The sequence below is a fragment of the Solea senegalensis genome, linkage group LG14 (genome assembly GCF_019176455.1).
Source record: "Solea senegalensis isolate Sse05_10M linkage group LG14, IFAPA_SoseM_1, whole genome shotgun sequence".
In the NCBI taxonomy this organism is placed as follows: domain Eukaryota; kingdom Metazoa; phylum Chordata; class Actinopteri; order Pleuronectiformes; family Soleidae; genus Solea; species Solea senegalensis.
Genome location: NC_058034.1, coordinates 25707528 through 25728833, shown reverse-complemented (window position 1 = coordinate 25728833; position 21306 = coordinate 25707528). Strand labels below are relative to the sequence as shown.

The 21306-nt window shown below is 40.8% G+C and overlaps 2 protein-coding genes across 3 annotated transcripts; one reads left to right on the top strand and one right to left on the bottom strand.

Moving 5' to 3' along the window:
* Window positions 1-160: 160 nt before the first annotated feature.
* On the bottom strand, window positions 161-16400 carry pomgnt1 (protein O-linked mannose N-acetylglucosaminyltransferase 1 (beta 1,2-)). 2 transcript variants are annotated; one of them, XM_044044739.1, is made up of 22 exons: window positions 16270-16400; window positions 15883-16132; window positions 14121-14223; window positions 13685-13800; window positions 12971-13036; window positions 12104-12217; window positions 11883-12000; window positions 11682-11780; window positions 10985-11112; window positions 10118-10188; window positions 9687-9762; window positions 8728-8811; window positions 8409-8450; window positions 7882-7940; window positions 6553-6625; window positions 4748-4876; window positions 4539-4664; window positions 3963-4027; window positions 3824-3868; window positions 3599-3734; window positions 3331-3440; window positions 161-3060 (listed from the first exon to the last, which is right to left on the bottom strand). In XM_044044739.1, exons 2-22 carry the CDS (start codon window positions 16000-16002, stop codon window positions 2979-2981), a joined length of 1962 nt encoding a protein of 653 aa, XP_043900674.1. In that variant the 5' UTR covers window positions 16003-16132; window positions 16270-16400; the 3' UTR covers window positions 161-2978. The 2 variants fall into 2 exon arrangements, with proteins under 2 accessions (XP_043900674.1, XP_043900676.1); XM_044044741.1 differs by having other exon boundaries at window positions 15883-16400.
* Window positions 16401-17259: 859 nt separating this feature from the next.
* On the top strand, window positions 17260-20842 carry LOC122781189 (interferon-induced protein with tetratricopeptide repeats 1-like). The gene is made up of 2 exons (XM_044044743.1): window positions 17260-17293; window positions 19175-20842. Exons 1-2 carry the CDS (start codon window positions 17286-17288, stop codon window positions 20484-20486), a joined length of 1320 nt encoding a protein of 439 aa, XP_043900678.1. The 5' UTR covers window positions 17260-17285; the 3' UTR covers window positions 20487-20842.
* The last annotated feature ends 464 nt before the right edge of the window (window positions 20843-21306 follow it).

The window sequence follows — 21306 nt, the reverse complement described above, 5'->3', positions numbered from 1 at the left end:
CGCAGCAGCTGCAGGAATCACCCGGCGCTGAAGTATTTGCATACATTTCCTTTGCTGCATGCGTTTCCTCTCGCCGTCACTTTGCCTGATTCTCCTCGAGGAAACATTATTCAGTCATCATACAAAGTGCTGACATGAATGACACACACAACACCGCAGGTTTGTTCAGTTGTTTTTAAAAAGAACACCTTTATTCATTTCCATGACAGGAACTCATACACGTCAAACTCCATCTTAAACCTCCACACACTCTTTATATCACTCACACAAAGTCAAAAATCAAACATATTGCTGAGGAGACACTAATGAGGGTTCAGAGGGTTCAAACCTCACAAACAAAACCAAACAACAACAGTCTCAGTGTGAGAAACACAGACTGTATACAGTATATGTTAAAGAAAATCAAACATGTTCTGTTTCCTCGAGAAACAGAACATTAATATCAAGTAGAACTCGTACCATCAAGCATCCATGACCAACAGAGGCCCCTCCCCACACAAACACTCATCTGTATAATTACTAGTTGGTTAAAAATACTTTTTCTCTTCCTCTTCCGGGGCCCCCACAGCGACCCCTGCATACGTGATCTGCATATTTGAGATTTGTTAAAGCGACTGCCCTTCATGATGCAACCTAGAGCCGAGACGCGCTCCCTAACTGTGTGCAACAGAAAGAGCAGGATTCAGGGTCACATGACCTCTAACCATCATCCTCCCTGCCACACAGATTACCCGCAGGCACGTGCTTATGCTGACGGGGAGAAAACGTGGCGACACCAGCCTCCACAACTTTCCTTTACAGTGGAGAAGTCCAATGTTTCTACACTGCAGTTCAATTATGTCTTTGAAGTTTTAATTTTCCTGAAAGTTTCCATTGATGTAATCTGGAAGCAACAATTAAAATTGATTTATTGTTGTTAAAATCCCTAATTAGAGATATTCTGTGATTAAAAATTGGAGGCTGTGAATTTATGTAGTGTTTCATTTTTATGTGTGCAAAACAAACAAGGCAACTTTACAGAACAGGATTAGGGTTTTAATAAATGAGCCCGAATTCTGTGGAATAAAAGTCAGAACTCTGAGATTAAAGTGTCAGGATTATGATTAAAGTAATGGGTCTAAGATAAAAATTAGGAGGAATAAAAAGTCTGACTTCTAGGATTTAAACTAACTTTAATTACACTACATTTTGTTTTCTTACATGTGGCCCTGATCCTCTTCCCTCCTAGATGCCACTACATTCTACACACTGGACCTTTAAATGTGTGATCCTCTTAGCTTCTAAACACACATTTCAGTTCAGGACCAGTTTGGTTGTATGAAGTAAAACCTGAATAAAAAATCAAGTCTCAAACGAACACATTTGAACGTAGTGACGGAGGCAGCAGTAGCAGAAGTATGTACAGTTTATGATTGTTTCAAAAGAAATACTGAGGACAATTAAACAAGTGTGTCCTCGTCATGTTGCCTGTAACAAAGATAAGTTTAATAAGTTATAACGTTGCTGCGCAGTGTTGACGCAACAACAAACTGCATCCAGGAACGTCGCGTGAGAAGTCGAGCAAATACACCACAGAACCTGACAGACTGACTACATCTGGTCCTTATGCTGCCCCCTGGTGCTTCTCACAAGTATGGAAACAGAGTGGACATTATTCCAGAGCTGCAGCATTGCATCTTCAACTTCCTGTTACATTTTCCCCTCATTCTACTCCAGAGAACGCATGTGTTCGAGTCTGTAACGACCATCCACATTCACAGCTTCCTGGTCAGCAGTTCCTCACTTGATCCACTAAATTAACAGTTTTATTGATGTCACAGTGAGTCTTCAAGACTTCACAAATTTGGAGAAGACGCACACCTGGATGCAAGCCTCAGTGTCGTGAGTAAAGGCAGCACCTGATGTGAAGTCATCACTATAAAAGGAGGAATCTGTGTTTTGTTTTTTTTTAAGCAGTGATGCACCTCTGCCGTCCTCAGGATCTTTGATTATCCAGGACAATGTTGTCCAATTATCTCGTCGTTTCACCATCCTGGAGCACATCATCTATTCACCAGCTTCACTTTATATAAAAACAGTCGGTGAAGACGCCTGACATTTCACCTGCTACATCCTGTAATGCTGCCACTCTTTTCCTGTCATGTTCAGCTCTACTGAAAAGAAAGACTTTTATTTTGAAATGTAAGTAGTGTGAGTACCACTTGAAACTCTGACCACATACAGTCTGTCTGTGTGTTCACATGAATCAGTGCAAAGTGGGGCTGATCATTTTTTTCAGTTTTTTCAGTTTTGTCAGTTATTTTCCAGATGAACTGATTAGTTGTGAAGTCCATAAAAAGTACGACAAACCTCAGAATATTGCTGTTCTCAAACCAAAACGCTCCAGTTTAAATGACCGTGTTTGTTGTATGGAGCAAAGAAAACAAGTAAACATCTGAGAACTATTAAAGACACACTGAAACTGATCAAAAGAGATGTGTTTCGACTGCATCTCCACTTTACGCTGCTCGGACGCTTCCGTCTCTCAGCCTCATGACGTCTGATCCGAGAAAAACCAAACCAAAAAACCCACAGGGTTGTAAATAAACACTCACACGCTCATGCTGAAATACGATGACCCTTTTCTCTCGTTATCATTTCATTACTTCAAAAACGTCCGTTTAAAAGAAAAAACAAAGGATTGATTGATGTAAAATAAATAGAGATAAGTTAAAACAAATGTTCAAGATGGACCGCCGTTAGAAAACACTGAGTGAAAAAGTGTCACTTGTACCGTTCAGTTTAGACCACCGTTAAACAGAGCGAGTCACGGCCCACAGTTGCCATGGTGACCCACAAAAACAGTCAGAAAGTTTTTGGTTGAAAAAGTTTAAAAACATTTCACCAAAACTCATCCAGCATCCGTTTCCTCTGAATTCAGTGTAGTGGTCGGTTCCAGGCTGGATTAGTGTGTGTGCGTGTGTGTGTGTGTGTCAGGTTTACATCTGGTCCACTGGCGCTCCCTCGTCTTTGGGCGGAGCCTCCAAGTGAATAGGAGTGACACTGGCTGGTTTCTTCATGCTGGACATGAGGACAGAGAGATGGACAGACAGGAGAACAGAGACAGTGAGGACAGACAGGAACGTTACATTTTGTGTTTATTTAGTGTTTTCCTAGTCTTGCCATTCACCCATTCACTCACACTTTCATACATGTGCAACACTTTTTCTTTAACACTATATTCTGTCTCTGTGATTGTATATGAATTGTCAAGGAAAAAAAAAAAATTAAAAATTGGGAAAGTTGTGTTTTTGTGTAGATAAGGCCAAAGAATTGTTAAGCTTTACTCACGAGTATGGAGATATTGGCACAGCTACCACCAGGACATGGTTCCTCTTCCTGAAGAGCCGCCACAGGCCTCTGTGGTATCCTCGTACGTCCAGATCCCAAACATGCAGGCACTAAACAGAGCAAACCCAGCAACTAATCAGCTTCTTGAGGGAGATAATGTTTCATTCTCAGAACGTTACATAATTACCCCTCCAACAGTTTAGCAGTGGTTGATGAAACACCGACTGTCACAGCGTGAACTGAAAGAACCTGAGGACCACGTGTCTACCTTGGCAAGCTCGGTCCACGTGGATGTGTCCATCTCTGACTCCATCTTAATGAACATGACGTAGATCTTCCCTTCAGAGTCCGGCAGGAATGAGTCCTCACATGGGTTCTTAGTGTGATCCAGTACCTCCGCTTCTCTGGAATCACACCAACCGTATCCACAATTTACCACAATTCTCACAATCAAAAGAAAGCATCTTCATTCTGCTGTTAAAGTCGCTCTCACTTCAACAGATTTTGGATTTCCACTTCATAAGCTTCGTTCTTCAAGCTGTGAGGGACAAGAACATCAGTGTTCAGACACGACGATGATGATGATGACGATGATGACGATGTGAAAAAAACAAAGCGCTGCGCTCACACACCTGTCAACGTTCTTCAGATGTACGTTAGGAACGGTGTTGAACTTGTGTTTCTTGAAATAAACCTCCTACATGACAGAAAAGACAGGGCGTGAGCGACATGATGACGTAAAGGAACGATCACAACATTGGAAATTAACTCAACCTTAAAATTTAAGAAAACAATTGATAAAATGTCATATTATATAGATCATCCATATTATTTAATATTATAATTGACATACTGTGTTACTTGGCAGCTGATATTATGAGTATAATATGATATTATATGAGTTGTTGGTGTGCTCAAATGTTCTAATATGAATGAAAAGTGACTGTTGTCTTTTGTGTCTGAAACCATTTAACTGTCATCTGTTTTCAGAATGCTGAGGTCAGAGGTCACTTCTTTCAGCTCACGGTCCTGCAATGATCCCGTGGCACGTGTCACACAGATGACGCAGCATAAAAAGTCCTTTACAGGATAAACGGTGACGTTGAGATGATGAGATGATGAGCTGTGATGCTGAATACAGTCATCGCGGGGTGTTTTTTATATGTATTTTAATGTCGTCTAAACATGTGACACAAACAAACTCTTACATGGAAGTATCCGTTCATGTTGAGGCCGATTATACCAAAGTGGTAGGAGCGGGACACGTCAGGAATGATGCACTCTCTGCCCTTCCTCTGCTCTGGCATCCGCATCCACATGTCCCAGTCCCAGAGCTGCAAGACACGAGCACATGTCATCAATGACTTGTCTTCAACTGTCAGCGCTGGGAAAGGAAAAAAAAGGATAACGTGCACACCTTCTCAGGTGTGGGCCATTTTGGCTCCAGTTCATCCTTGTAGAGGCTCTTCTTCAGCACCCAGCCCAGGCCAGGCATACTCTCTACTCTGTAGAGAAGGGCCGGGTCTTCAGCTGTGTGTTCATAGCCCTGCATGTAACGACAACAGCAGCTGTCAATGACATGTGCAGATCTCTCATAGTCTTCATTGAAAATGACAGGAAAAAGAAAACAACCCCGAGTCGCTGACGACTGACGACAGCTCTGAAAACAGAAACTGCTGGATCGGTTTGATTTTAGATCAAGGGTTGAGTTTGAGTCAGGACAGGGAGGAACTGAGACATGGTCCTGAAGTAGTTTCCTGACTGAATCTTAGTCAGTTATACTGATTAAACAGTTATAATAGAATGTTTAATCTGTAGTCAGACAAAGGCTGTGGGGTATTCTTTACCCTGAACTCTTATTTTTCACTATATCAGTATCAGCAGGTACACGACAAGGTCCAGTGATATGATGACAACAGTAGGCTGAATAGGCTGCTCCCACCAAGTTCCATGTTTAGTCGAGTTCAAACTAAAATGCATTTGTGTTGCTGTCGTCTGTGACGTTCTGTGTTTAGACGGAGAGAAGAAAAGCATCCTGTGGCACTCTGCTCTAAAGACGACACTAATCTACTCCCTCAGGGTAAAGAGAAATCTAATAAGTCAGCTAATCGCACGCTGTATTACTGAGGAGTCTCCGATTCAGACATTCAGAAGTCAGAGACGCAACCTCAAGCAGCTAAACACCCTGACACTCATCTCAGCTGTAACAGAAGAATAGCTCTGTCCATGACTGTGAGGTTCTTAATGATTCTGTTACAGACGGATGAAACACAATTCCTTGAAATGTTCATAAGTGCTTATAACCAGCAGAAAAAGACTGTGTGTGCACTTTACTCGCTGATGTCATGCAAGGGCCCCTAACCGTTTTACTACAGGGACCAAATGGTACCAGATAACAATAGTGTGACACCATCCATTTAAATTAAGTGTCAATATTAGAAGAAAAGAAAAAGGTATTCCAATGTAGAATATGTCTATACTTTTAATGGTAGGTTTATTTTAACAGTGAGAGACAGAAAATCTAAATCCAGAAAATCATATTAAAAAAAGATACACATTTATTTCATTGAGTGTAAAAAAGTATTTGATCCTCTACCAACAATAAAGAATTCTGGCTCCCACAAACTAGTCCTCTCACTGTAAGAAAGTACTTGTTACCTGTATAACAGACACCTGTCTACAGAATGAATCAATCACACACAAACCTCCCCATCATGGGCAAAACCAAACACATTTGTAAGGACATCAGGGACAAGACTGTAGACCTGCACCAGGCCAAGAGAAGCCCAACAATAACTTAGTTTATTGTGTGTTTGTTTGCCACCTGATAAACACTGAAGAACCACTGCACACACACACACACACACACACACACACACACACACTATATTTGTGCTTGAAACAAAGACAAACATTTACCTGCACCTTATTCTTGTTTACAAGCCTCAGAAACGGGCACTTTTTCACTATATGGTCCAGGCATGTCAACAAATCTTGGGTGAGAAGTGAAACTTAAGTCTTTCACCAATTGTTTTTGGACACATAACTGTTGTTATGTATGGTTGTCAAGGGGGTTATCCTTTTAAATACATCTCAAGTGATGTGTAATAACAAGTTTGACATTTCCAAGAGAAAACAAAAGGCAAAACACAACACTTCACCTAAGCACTTTGATACTGCAGTGTATTGTTTGTTGTGTAGCTGGTTCACTGTGACACTCACCTGGTCATTCCAGGCTGAGATACAATACAGACTGTCATCCTCGTCCAGCAGGTGGATGGTCTGACTCAGAAAACTGCAGGAGAAATAATAGTGTTCATACATCACTGTTGATAACAGCATCATTACCAAACTGCCTTTAAGCTCTGTGCAACAATAAACAATAACAAAGGACAACAATGCTGAATAAATCAGGGAGGACTCTTAAGTCAGGAGCCGTTCTTGGATTGCAGGTTACAGTATCCAGTTGAGAAACCTAAACTACAACATAACAAACTTATACATGTACATTTAAACCAACTAAAAGGGGATTACATTCTCAATTAATCGATTAGTTGTTTGGTCCATAAAATATCAGAGAATGTTGATTCCCTGTGTTTCCCAAACCTCAAAATGATGATGTTCCTCAATGTTTTGCTTCATCCACAAACCAAAAATGATTCAGTTTTATTTTTTTCTTTATCTTTTATTATGGAGCAGAGAAAATATTTATGAACGTTCATATTTAGGAAGCTGACAATACTGAGAACTCTACTTATTGCAGTGACCCGGGGCCGTCAGGTGTGTTGTGGAGTCACAAGTGGACATTTCTGTCAGATTTCCTCATCATGTTCCTGTGATATCATGCAAATAAGGCAAAAGAAATGTGTTTTCTGAGGTTACAGTGACCTTGAACTTTGATCATGGAAGTCTAATCAGTTCATCCTTCAATCCAAGTGAACAGGCATTTCTAAGACGTCACATTAATATGACCCCTAAAAATAATATGATTGTTTCAGGTCATTTTTAGCTAAATTTTTTAATTATTTATTTCAAATAAACTATTTCAATACTTTTACCTCTGGATGTTGTTGGAAAATGTAATGTGTGACTTTGTGGGAAAAGCTTATCTTAGAACAGAGAACACTGAATAAAAACAAGTCATATCCGTGTCTAAGGTGTTTGTTCATTTCTGCTCTTATTATAACAGAAAGCTGGAGGCTGGTTTTCAAAAACTGAGTAAGCTGATGATCACAGAGCTTCATACACAGCCACAGCAGATCTAACAGACAACACACTGTTGTTCAAAGAGGAGGCTCTTAAACAAAAGAACAATGGGATTTCCAACAGCTTCGAACAACGAGGACCTACTGCCATCTAGTGGTGACTCTGGAAACTGTGTGAGTGGCTCGACAAGTTCAATGCAGCTTATTGTAAATAACAAGAGTCTAAAACATGAAAGACCTTCAAGCTGCGATCATGTAAAAACAGTCAAGCTTGAATGCACAAATGTGTGATATCTAACCCAATGTCCTGCCAATCAGATTATAATTCACGGGTACTAATGCATACCTGAAGAAGTCAATAGAGATGTCCAGGTCTTCTTCCAGGACAATGGCATAATTGGTGTCCTGATAACAATAAAAACAACAATAATAATAATAATAATAATAATAACAACAAATATGAGGTAAAGACAAGATTGCAGGACAAACAGTTTCATTAGCAGGTTGTTAAATTACAATGTTTTGTGTCCTGAGCTGTTCTCATCAGATGAGCGTGGACAAACACACTCGTATATGACTCAATGGTTCTGTAATGAACGATTGAGTAGGTTAGAGCAGGTTAGAAGGTTACATGTTGCAGCTGAATACACCTCATGCTTCCCTTGTAGCATGTAGAACAATCTATGGTCACTTTTAGTTCAGTTCTCTCTCTGAACTGTTCCTGTGATTGACACGACAGACTTAGTTGAGGCAGTAAATGGAGGACAGAGGAGGCAAAGACGTGTCGTTCTCTCTCAAATGATTTGATTTACAAGACGCTGAGAGGTTATTGTGGAATTATCGACTTAAGAATAGTCAGAGCAAAGTACTCACTGGGTGAAGGTTGAAAGTTGCAGTCAGACTGGCTTTATAGTGCTGCAAAAGAGAGCAGAGACAACGTGAAGCAGTGTTGGAGGTCTCAGGGTAACATCCCATTCACACCTGGCATTAACATACATAAATCTACTGCTGGGTCAAAGGACATCAGTTGAGGAAGTGGTCTGGATTTGTTCGTTCCATTTGTAATATTTAACTGATGCCTCCATCAGCTAAAATGATTTTTTTCTGACTTTCTATTGCAAGCTTGTAGATCCATGTGATCGCTCAGAGTGACCTGAATCAGTCATTAAACGAGGCACTAACTCTTCTTCACCTGAGACACTCGGGCATTCTTGATGCTGATGGGCGTGTGTTGAACTCCCTTCAGTCCAAACAGCTCTACAACATCCATAGGCTCCTAGATGAAAGACATATGATTACAAACATGAGTGGTTTGACAGCATAATTACAGCTGGGTGATAGTGGAAAAAACCTTGTTACAAAACACTTTTATCATTTGATATCTATATACGGAGTATTACAATATAAATCAAATCCCGATATACAACATATATCTAAAATGAAATATACAATCTACTGAATGTAAATGTGTTATGATGTGTATTACATGATCTTAAAGTACAGTTTTGGGGGAATCGTAGCAATGAAGCCTTTTCCCATTGTTATTATTCTCCTGCCACTGAAGTTGATGGCAGCCCACAGGACTGTTAGGTAAAAAGTTGTTTCCACGATCGCTCACAACAAGTTATGACTTTGTACCTCAAACTCTGTAGCACCACCAACAGGTCAAACTTGGACATGCACACATGTTTGTAACTTTTGATCCTGTTGTCGCCAATGGGATTTGGCATGCATACTACATGGATCGTTTGTGATATCATAAAATTAAAAAAACTATGGACTGGCGATCTGAAGCACTCAATCATTGAACATTTTTCTACTGCCATAAAAATCAAAATCAATCATGAGGAAGCAGACAAATGCACCACTCTGAGAAAAGACATGGCAGAGATTTCAGCGGAGATTCAGGGGCAGTCTGAAGACTCGGACAGTAGTGACGATGCTAGTCCATAATAAGTCAAAGAAGACAGAAATACATTCTGAGGTTGTTAGTTGTTTTCAGAGCCAATATCAAACTCACACATTGTGTGTGTTGTAGTGTTTTGTCGCTCACATCCAAATGATCTAATGAAAACATGATTCTGGACTTATTATAACCTGTCCTCAAGTAATAACACATGGTACAAGTCTGACAGGGAATGATGGTGGTACCTCGTAATATCCGTCAATAAAGACAGTGATCATCTGTGGGTTGACACCATGAGCTGAAAGAAGTGACCTGAGCATTCTGAAAACAGACGACAGCTGATTAGTTTCAGACACACAAAAAGATTAGTAGTCAATTATCAACAGGAGAGGGGGGAGGGATTATTACACCCCTTTTATTAATTCATCATCTTTATTCATCCTGATAATTACTGTGGAATGATTAATGGCTCATCTCCAACTGTTTTGGTTATTGATTAAAATAAGTTTGATTGAGTGTGTTTTTTTTAATTAAAACAAGTTCTCCGATTTTTCAGCTTCTTCAATGTTAGTATTTCCTGGTTTCTTTGCTTGTTATAGCAAAGAAATCATTAAAGCTGTGTTTCCATCATGGTACAGTTCAGAGGTGCAGAGAACAATAAGAGTGTCGATCTCACCTGTAGAGATAGTTGGGTCTGTTCCCTGCAATAACAGCCACAGGGACACTGAAGACGTTATTGACGGGGAGCTGAAGGGAAAAAAGAAAAGAAACTGAGACTGAGACTTCATGTCATAATCATTCTTAATTTCAAATGGTGAAAGGCCACTGAGAGCAAGCTCTCTTTTCAAGGTCACCTGCAAAATTAACTACAACTTAAAGAAGTTGCATCGTAAAAACAGAAAGTAAGTTCACAAAACAGCAACACAAAGTCGATTATGTAAATAATCAACTTAATTCTGATCCACACACACACACACACACACACACACACAAAAACCAGGAGCAGAAATAATTGTATTAAGTTTGGACAAGACGCTTCTGAATCAGTTATGATATGTTTATAGAACTACAACGTCATGTATACAAGCAGCAGCAGAGATGGAAAAAAATAATAACAGTAATGGTCATGATATGATATGATATGATATGAATGATGATAATAATAACAATAATAATAATAATGTTACTTTTTACTTTAGAGCATGTTAATTTATCAATTAAAATATCCATCTTTTTCCTTGCCGTCTTGAAAAAGTTTCCCCCAACATGACATGCACTTATTAAAGTGTAACTAAACCCTCTCTTCTGCAGCCAACACCACCCAATGCCTGATTTTGAAAAAAAACAAGAAGTGGGCTGAGAACTGTGAGGGGGCGTGGTCTGGCAGACCACACCGCAGCCATCTAATGAAGAGCTGTTCACACTGCACTGCACGTGGAGAGGGTTTTAAAGTAGTATAATTTACATACAGCTAAACCCTAACATGCCACAATTTAGGGTTTTAAAATCACGTCCGTATAAAGTCCAGATTCTTAAATCTTACTGGGTCAGGGTTGAACTCTATAGGTGCTGGGTCCTTGCAGCTGCAGATGCTGCCGTATCCTTCCACTTTGCTGCAGAAGAGCTTCCTCCTCCTGTTCAGCTCAGTGTCTGCCCAGTGACACTCTGCCTCTGCAGGACAAAAGATCACACTCAGTTTGAATCAATCACCAAAGAAATGACCAGTGCTTTTAAAAACACACACACACACGGGAACTAAGAACTTAACCAGGAATCAGGAATGACTGTTCCCAACACAGGGAATGGGAAACGTTTATAACAATAGTTAGATTTGTAGAATTCCATTTTCAATCTATCTGCCTCTTGTGGTTTGGGCTAATCCAAAATACTGAAAATACAAGGGGGGTGTTCTCTGAAGACACGCCGTTACCTGTGAAAAAGGGGTGCTCTGAAAAGACCCCCATTAGCGCTTGGTACATTCCTCCATTTGTAGTCAAATTAATCATAGACTGTATGAAATGAACATGGCAAAAAGTCGACCAATCAGAATGTGAGTCGAACCAGAATGATCGACTCATAAATCGAGCAGCCGACAGTGAATTCACAGCCCTGCGCACTATTCACACTGTCTGGCCCAGTCATACACTCAGTGTATTTGCATTCCATTTGTAAGTAAAGTAAAAGACCACTGGAGACATTTGCACAGCAGCGTTACAGAAACACAAGAAACTACCTCTTACCTTCTGAGGCGGTGAGCTGCACCTCAGTCTTCAACAGCACGGGGTCTCCCCAGGTGGACAGAGCGGGAGACTTCGAGTGCTTCTCCCCATAAACCTGACCTGCAGCGGGAGAGAGAAAGTTAAATTAATCATAAAGTCCACGTTATTTCATACTTCGCACGACACCCGCAACTGCATGAAAGTGACGACTGAAGCTTCTACCTCCTTTTTTCACCACAAGTGTCCACATGTCCCTCCAGCTGAGGTTGATGGACGCCTGGCTGCCGAGACTCTTCAGCAGGTTCTTTGCGGCGTCCTTCAAGTGGAACGTGCCCTCATCCTGCACGATGAAACCACACAAGTTATATCTTATCACAATCACACATGCGTGTGTGTGTGTGTGTGTGTACTGACGACAGGGTCATTCATCAGCACGGACTGACCTTTATGGTGAAGATGAGAACTCGGCCCCGGGTCACCATGTTGAGGAAGAGGATCATGGCTTCGTCTTCGTGAGGAGAGTAGGTGTCAAATATCCTCTTGGCCATGACATGACCCTAAGACCAATACAACAGACAGTAACTGATCACTAGAGGACAGGAGCTATTATTAAGAATTCAGACTCTGGACTGAAGCAAAAGATTTAGAACCCCTAAAATCCCTGTGACCTGAACAAAAACATGACTTATGAGTGTTTCCTAATGTGCTGTAAATTATTTGAATGGTTTTATGTTCAATTACTTTTTTATAATAAGTTTCTTTTGCAACAGATATGATAAAAGGTCTGTATTTATGTCGCTTTTTTCTAGTCTTGATGACCACAATTCACCCACACATCCATACAGCACATCGATGTGCAGCATATTTTTCTATCACTCATCTTTCATAACCGTTCCCACGCTGCTGACACAGCCACCAGGAGCAAATGTGGGTTAAGTGCCTTGGCATATAGACTGGTGTCGTCAGAATCTGAACTCACAACCTTCAAGTTGAAAGACAACTCTGCCCTACCATCTCCTCCAGTAGTTGAATTATTTCTATAAGTTGTTTTGTTTTCAGAAGATAGAAATAAGTGGCTCATCCAGATGTGATTAATATAATAAAGCCATGACAACAGTTTTAAAAGCATCGCCTAAGACGGAGAAAAGTTACATAAGACTAAGAAAAAATAAATATAAGAGAAGATTTAAAAGTGCCCCTTTCAGCTGATTTAGAACAAATACTCATTACTGCCATTAATATTGCATTAATTATCAGATTTACAACTATTTTCACAATCTCATATAAAACCTGTAAAAAAATATGCTTACCGTTGCCTGATTAAGAACTATTACATGGATACCACGGCCTTGCTCCCGCATATCATCCTCCAGAACCTGCACACGACAAGTAAAATAAAGACTTACCACAACGTTTATCAAGTGTGCTTTTATCAAGTACTGACACACTAAGCGTGCTGCCAGTGTGCCACAGTCACTTAGAAGCAGTCTGATACATAGAAACGTGGCTGCCAGTGGGGACACATGGAAAAAAGACTGGAACCACTTACCAAAGGCTCACATTATAATAATAAACTATTGCACTGTTTGCATTGTCTTTTAGTAGTTAGTTCTGATGGATTTGAAATGGCTATAGATATAGAAAATGTGATTCAAGCATCATGAAAAGACACAAGACGAGCACTGCTGCATCCCTCTGTCCATAGCTGCCAATGCATTGTATAATTCACCTTTAAATACACATCTCTGCATTGCTGGCTGACAGCTTACTGGAAATAGTCGGGCCGTCTTATTGAAGACTGTGCATACAGTAAATTAGCTTAGTGAGCTGAGGGAGAAACAAAGTATGGGCGTACAAAACAGAATTTGCACGTACAAAAAATTGTGCGCACTAATTGCACAAATTGCTTTCAATGACAGCAGGTAAATGCCGACCATGTGTCACTTCTTCACCCAACAACACTTCCAACCATCATTATTGTTATAAAAACATGCCACGATTAAAGTCAAACCAATCGAACTCACAGTGGTTCCGTCCACAGCCACGTAGACCTTGGAGCGGCTGGAGTACACCTCGATGTCGAGCACCTTTCGTCCATTAGCCGGCCTGCGAGGTGTCTCCATGTTGGGTACGGCGTCCTCTGAAAGAGGAAGACGTCCAGGATTACATTCTCCACAGAAAGCCGTGTTTAGTGAGTCATTTTTTCACTACATGGTAATGAATGACTACACAATACATGCTCGATGATGCAAAGCAAAAGACGTCTCCATAAAATGCCTCATGTCTAATACGTCCCAGCTGAGGCAAAAGCAACAGGTACATTTGAAAGCAAAAAGACTGTGAGGGGTTAAAATCTCACATAACGCACATTTTAAAACCTTAAATATTCTGCACGAAACATGTTATATCTCCAAGGGTTTGGAATGTTGGACCAAAATGAATACTGGACATATTCCTTACCATATTCTTGAGCTGATGCATCTTCATTAGCTACTCTTCTTGTATCCAAGATGAGTTTAATGTTGACTATGACAGTTATCAGCAGAAACAGCACAGCACCAGCCTGTGGAAGAAAGAAAGGACAGCATTTAGCTGTCGTTCAGGAATGATTCAGGAGTACAAGACACAGTCAGCACAAGCTGCACAGTGCATGCCCCCCCCTCACTCAGAACCAGCATAAGACAGGCATGCTGACTCTCATAAACGGACTGGTTTATACTGGTTTATATACTAAAATCATTAAAAGTATATATGTATACAGTACTCTGGACCTGCAGAAATACTCCAGGTGCTACTCACAGAAGAGTGAGTGTTGTCATCTTCACCCTGGGAGTGTTTAAAACAAACAAACTTTTTGTCTGCTTTTCATGTGGTTGACGTGACATATTTTCCATCTTATGCTCTCTGTCCACTGGTGGGCGTGTGCTCACCTGTGTGTGCGCATCATGGTGGAACTATATACCGTGTGTGTGATACAGAGCACAGAGGAGAATTGGGACCATGTAGAGACAGAAATGACACGCCATTGTGTTAATGAGATAAATAACATACGGCTATTCAGTTAAGTTGTTAAATTAAACGACAAGGTAAAGACCGGTTCTATCGGAAAGGTAACCATCTGATGTGATCTGGCACTATATAGATTATTATGGTATATATATATATATATATATATATATATATGTATATATATATATATATATGTATATATATATATATATATATATACATATATATATATATACATATACATACATACATATATATACACATATATATATATACATATACATACATACATATATATACACATATATATATATATATACATGTATATACATATACATATATACATGTATATACATACATATTATGGTAGGGGAGACACTGGAGTGAGTAAGAATGTGTGTGTTTGTAAAGGTGCAGCTGAACGTGTGTAAAACAATCATTCAAGTAAAAACAGTTTTTGTTTTCTCCTCCTTTATTTGACTGTTAATCTTCAACAGTGACTCTGTTCTACATGTTCTAGTGATATCTAGTGTCTTTTCAGGTTGACTTTAGTTACTAGGACATATTATGCAAAATCAACTTTTTAACCATTTCAATACTTATATTTGGGACTCTGGAGGCCCTACCAGTCGCCAAAGTGTGGAAAAAGAATACTCAGTCATGTTTTCGTGGTCCCCCTTAGTGTAAGTATAGGCGATAAAACACTCCATGTTGAATTCCCTGCGCTTATGACGGCAGCATGCGCATTTCACCGCGAATGTTACCGCCCACCAGTAAGTTTACTTGGAGAGCTCCGTTCTGAAAGGGGCGGGTTTAGCAGGGTTATTGAACTACTATGATGCTTCATCCTTATGGTATTTTGACCAAAGCATGTCACAGACATGTTCATTAGGACACCAGGGAACTATTTTAATGGGGGAAATAGGGTATAATATGTCCCCTTTAAACACTGTCAAGAGAGAGGTGGGACTATGACATCATCGTTTACCCAGAGTAGTGTATTTGTCTACAGATTGTCCCACTGTGGGACAGTAACGTGAGATCTGTTGTGGAGCTACAGGTACAGAAAGAAAAGACAAGCATTAACTGTAGTGAAAAGGTGAACATGCTACATATCTCATAGTGACAAGCATGGCCAAGATGAAAGGGACTGGACTTGTGAAAGAGGGTCACTGGTCTCCTGTGCCTGACGTGTGTGTTTGGGGACACTGACCTGGCACAGTCGACGGATGGTCCTCTTGTTGGTCATCTTATATTTCCAGGTGAGGTACAGGCTCCTCTGTTGACGCGGGATGAAGGGCTTGGCTCGGGGGTTCGGGGTCCAGGTCTCCATTCTGGACACCGACCACCGGCAACACAGAGCTCAGCACAAGCCTCAGCCTGCGGCTGCCCTCCGCCACCTCCTGCTCCACAACACACCACCGACACACACCGACTGACTATTCGACTATTCACATTGTCGCCTGAAAACCACAAATCACAAACAGCAGCATGTCACCATGTTTGGCTAATGTAGCCACTTAGCTGGCAGCGTTGTAATAACAGCGTTTGTGGCTCAACACTGTCCAGACTTCTGTTTCTGTCGCACACAGTAACTCACACGATCATCGTCGAGTCTTTTTAAAGTTTTTAAACCTCTTCTTTTGCAGCGAAATCCAGCAAAATGGTTCGAAGCTGCCGCGGCTACATACTAACAACACTGCAAGCCTGTCGCACAAATGACGTCACCCCTTCTTGCTGTTTATTGGTCGGTTTGCAAATAACGTATTGGTGCAGTGTCGCCACCAACTGGTGAGGAGGTCACAAAATAGCGTTTCAATGATGTAGATTAGATCAGACTAGATCAGATTAAGAAATATAATATATGAGAGAAGATTACACAAAAAGTATCTTGATATTCGTGGAAAGTGGCAAAAAAAAGCAATAACACAGGATTATTACACAGATGTACACCTCTGTCTGTCTGTCTGTCTGTCTGTCTGTTGTATAATGTACATTATGCTGTTGTGTTCTCCTGAGATTATGAATCATGTTCAACTGTCTCTGTTTCTGTTCATAAAAGTCACATGTTCTGCAGATTTCTTCTACTTTCTAAAGCACTTCTCTGGCTGAGATTACAATATAATCTGTACACTGTCACTGATACAAAGAAATGTAACATATTTTGTCACATTTTGGCTGAATTATTCCAGTTCTTTGTATATGGATTTAGAGCACCTGCAGATGACCAGCAGATGACATCACACCTGTCTTTAGCTGTGTATCAATAGTCAAGGCTCATATCTGATATAAAATATATATATATATAAGTTTACTTCCAATTAATGATTAAAAAAATATGCCTTCCTTCTTACGGTGCCTCTGATCAGAATGTTTAAATTGTATCAGATCTGAGGACGGATGAATAACTTGAACTTGGTCTTGAGTCTGGATTTCAAAGCTATGTCTTGATCTGAGATTGACAGAACTGTTGATCTAGGTTTCTGTTGATGGAGACTAAAGTCCAGATCCCACAGTGACATTACGCCGTTTACAGCAGCATAAAAGTTGAACATTAATGAATGTACTGTGTGGTGCTGCACTCAAAGCAGTGGTGAACACACTGACTCCGGCCGGATGATGAGGTGAGGTGTTGCTTTGTCATGTCTATAATATTCATTTGTTAAATATCACAGATCTAAAGTTACCCAGTCTTTTTGTGCTGAAAACTGAAAATTGGTTGAAATCCTTCATTCAGTGTAACCTCAGTAACACACACTTGAGGCAGCAGTAGACAGCAGCTCCTGTGTCTCCTTCAACAACAAAACACTGATTTTCTCAATGGGTTTTGGTGTGGCAGAGTGAGCAGTGAACAAACTAGTCACAAATCTCTGGTGTATATGGGAGGAAATGGGAGACAGAGGAGAGGTGAGGGACAGAACTGTGGGAAAAGTGAAAGAAGGATGTGAGGTAGAGACAAAAGAGAGAGACCAGGAGCAGATATATAACCGTTGTATCAAGTTATAGGTTCACACCGCGCTCCAAATTATTATGCATATGATATTGTTCTCTGATTTTCCTAAATAGTCGACGCAAATGATTTTCAAGTCATCAACCGTTTAACCGAGTATAATTCAGCGTTACTGAGCAAATCTCCCAATGATAACAGCAATTTTTTTCTAAATTAAAAAAAAACTTGAAATGTACTGTTCCAAATTATTATGCACAACAGAGTTTCAAAACATCGTATACGTTGTAAAGAAGTGAAAATGGTCATTTGTTGAATTTTCATATTTACTGAAAGCAAATGCTATTTCAATCAAGAACATCTTAACAGGTCAAGTTACATTTTAACAACAACCCTTATTTGATAGCAGCCTCACAATCCTTGCATCCTTTGAACTTGTGAGTTGTTGGAGAGTTTCTGCTTGAATTTCTTCACAGGATGAAAGAAGAGCCTCCCAGAGCTGCTGGTCTGCTTAATAATGTGGACGTTTTTCACCTGGCAAACTAATTATCACAGGTGTCTGAGATTGATTTCAGTGATTCAAAGAGCCCTGAGACACAATACCATCCATGAGTTTAATGAAAAGCAAAACATGTAATCACAATAGAATTTGCATAATAATGTGGAACACAGTGTAGACAGGACATTTCTGAATCACTTACGACGTGTTTATGGAACTACAATTTAGGCAGCAGAGAAGATTGTTGATTAAAAGAAATTAAACTACTGATACTTATAATAACAATAACAATCGTCGTACGTTCTACAGGAGAGGAGCCTGGTAACTGAAGGCTCTGCCTCCCGTTCTGCTCTTACAGCTTCATCCAAAGTGGGATTTGATAAAAGGTTTGATAAAGGTTTGATAAAAGTAATATAACCTTCCCCTTTTGAATTCAGCTGCCCGCTATTGCACAGTTGGTACGGTTGGAGCATGTAAGGATAAATGTCCTTCCTTGTGTGTGCAGTTGTTGGACAAAGGTTGGACTTGAAATGAGACGTCACATTGAAAGTTGCACCTTCACCCTTGTGCCCATGCATACCAGCCCTACTCCCCTCTGTTTACTGATATGAGTCATGATTATTGTATACTGAGAATAGACAGAACATCGTTGACCTACAAACATACAACTGTGTTGTCATTCTGACGTCGGTAAATTGGACACTCTAAATTGACTGTCTGTGTGTCCCTGTGATGGACTGGCAACCAGGGTTCATTGTCTACCACTGTATCCTACACATGAGGGTAACTGGGCTGCTGGAGCCATTCCCAGCTGATATAGGGCAAAGGCGGGGGTGGGGGGTGGTGGGGTCCACAGAGTTGAACAACCATTCACTCTCAGAAACCAGAGAACTTGGATAAAAGCCATATGTGCACAGGGAGAACACGCCAACTATACAGGACTGGGTCATAAACCCGGGTCTTTTTGCTGTAAGACAAAAGTGCTAGCCACTATCCCGCCGTGTGGCCTTTCATCACTGTAATCCATGTTGTTTAATACTCAATGTTATGATCCATCAGTTCTGCTCAGAGGGAAAGCGTGCTGGAGGCCAAACTGGAGGCCCTGCAGTGTCACTTCACCTGGGATCTGGACTTCAGCAGGTCCAAACTTTTACGAATCAGGGACAAGTTGCAGGACATCGGCACCGAGGAGGGATACAGCTGGCTGGGCCATATATACAACCTGCAGGGCCACATCCACTTCCAGCTGGGTTGCACCACTGGTGCCAGGCGTTTCTTCAGCAGGGCTGCCGAGGCCTTCCGCCAGATTAGAAACACCGTCACAGACGAGGGTCCCTGGCTGGTGGTGAACTACAGTAATCTGGCTTGGCTGAACTACCATGAAGGAGAGAGAGCAGAGAGTCAGGCCTGTCTGTTGAAGGTCGAGGCCCTGATGAGAGAATATCCATCTCCATGGCAGGGCGAGCTGCATCCAGAGGTCTACGCTGAGAAAGCCTGGACTCTGATGAAGTACAGCAGAGACCACAAGCTGCTGGCTGCTGATTACTTCCACACAGCCATCAGGATGCAGCCGGACATGAAAGAGTGGCAGACCAGCCACATGCTGGCAGTAGTTAATGCCTTTAAACACAGCAACAACAAAGTCAGGGCTGACATCTTGGACAAAATGAAAATAGCAAAGGACCACGATCCAGAGAACTTGTACCTTGCTGCTCTCTACCTTGAAGCGTGCGCCACAAATGAACAAAACATTGTAGAGGAAGCGCGTGCGTTGGCCCACAGAGTCTTGATCAAACCCGTTAGCAGCTACAGTGGTATCAAACCATTACTTAGGCTGTACAGAACGTACGTATCTATGGATGAGGCTATTGATTTGGCAGAGGGGGCTCTGGAAAGGCATCCAGACGAGCGTTACCTGAAAAAGTGTGCTGCGGTCTGCTACAAAATGAGAATCCTTTTACACAGGGACACTCCTGTGGAACGAAGCATGGTTGAAAGAGCCATCAGCCTCTACAGGGAGGTGATTTCCCTTTACCCTGACTCGTCACTGAAGAGTAAAATATCCCTTGCAACCATATATGCACATTCAAATCACAGCCCAACTGCAGCCGAGCAGATCTATAAAAAACTGCTCGACAGTGACATGGATGCCAAAGCGGCTCAAATGGTTTACAACTTCTATGCAAAGCATTTACATTTGTTCCAGAAGGAGAGCTACAGGTCTATAGAATTCCACATGAGGGCAGCAGCGATTCCCCAACTCTCTTTCTTCAGGGAGAACAGCATCAGTATCCTGGAGAGGATCAGAGACAGGAACAGAAACCGAATGTGTGGAGAAATAGCCGAGTTTCTGGCTGAACTTAAACTCTAATAACGTATGATACAAGGGGACATTTAAAGGGATGTTACAGGTTTTCATTGTGCGGTTGTATGAGGTAGTGACACAAGGCACTGCCAGTGCTGTGCAGTAAACCAGACACTTGCTCTCCTGCAACAGTGTGTAATCCATAATCCAAATTTATTGTAGAATATTAGATGTATATTATTAGAGGAGTTCTGTATTTGAAGTGTTCTGTGCAGATTTACCTCAGTGACACAACACTTGTGTTCATGATCAATTAAATGCTGCAAATCTTCCATTTTCCATTTTGAATTTTACTCATTTAGCCCAAAAGATTTTCATAATAATAACTGGGGGAGGCCCGTGGCCAAGAGGAAAGGGAACTTGACTTGTAACCGGAGGGTCGCCGGTTCAAATGCTACTCAGTGTGGCAGCCCACTGCTCCTAATTCTAGGATGGGTCAAAATGCAGAGAATAGTTTCCCTAAGGGAATTAATAAAGTATCTAAAAAAATAATAATGATGATAATATAGCATCTTTCAAAAAACAGTTACTTAACAAAGTTATTTGGAAATGTGGTTTCCTCAAACAGAATGAGGAATTTCAAATTCTGAGGATTGTAAAAAAAAATAAAAGTGAATTGTTTTTAGGTTTATTGTATTGTAAGTGTATTGTTTGGCACTACATACCCCCTCAGACTGCTCTTTTGATTTATGTGTTCTGTGCTGTATTTCATTGTGTTGCATTGTCATGTATTTGCAGCTTTTTATGATCTATACAAAAGCCCAACATCAATCAGCAATTATGATAAATGAACAATAAACTCTTTGTACAGCACATCAGCTCCATG

Bases quoted from the DNA above. Each gene is read 5' to 3' on its own strand.
- pomgnt1 (XM_044044741.1), bottom strand. From the start codon at position 16,002: ATGGAGACCTGGACCCCGAACCCCCGAGCCAAGCCCTTCATCCCGCGT. The intron at 3,735-3,823 runs GTGAGAGCGACT...GTGTGATTCCAG, and splicing joins GAAATCCAAAATCTGTTGAA to AGAAGCGGAGGTACTGGATC. The intron at 3,441-3,598 runs GTAGACACGTGG...TGCTCTGTTTAG, and splicing joins CGTGGACCGAGCTTGCCAAG to TGCCTGCATGTTTGGGATCT.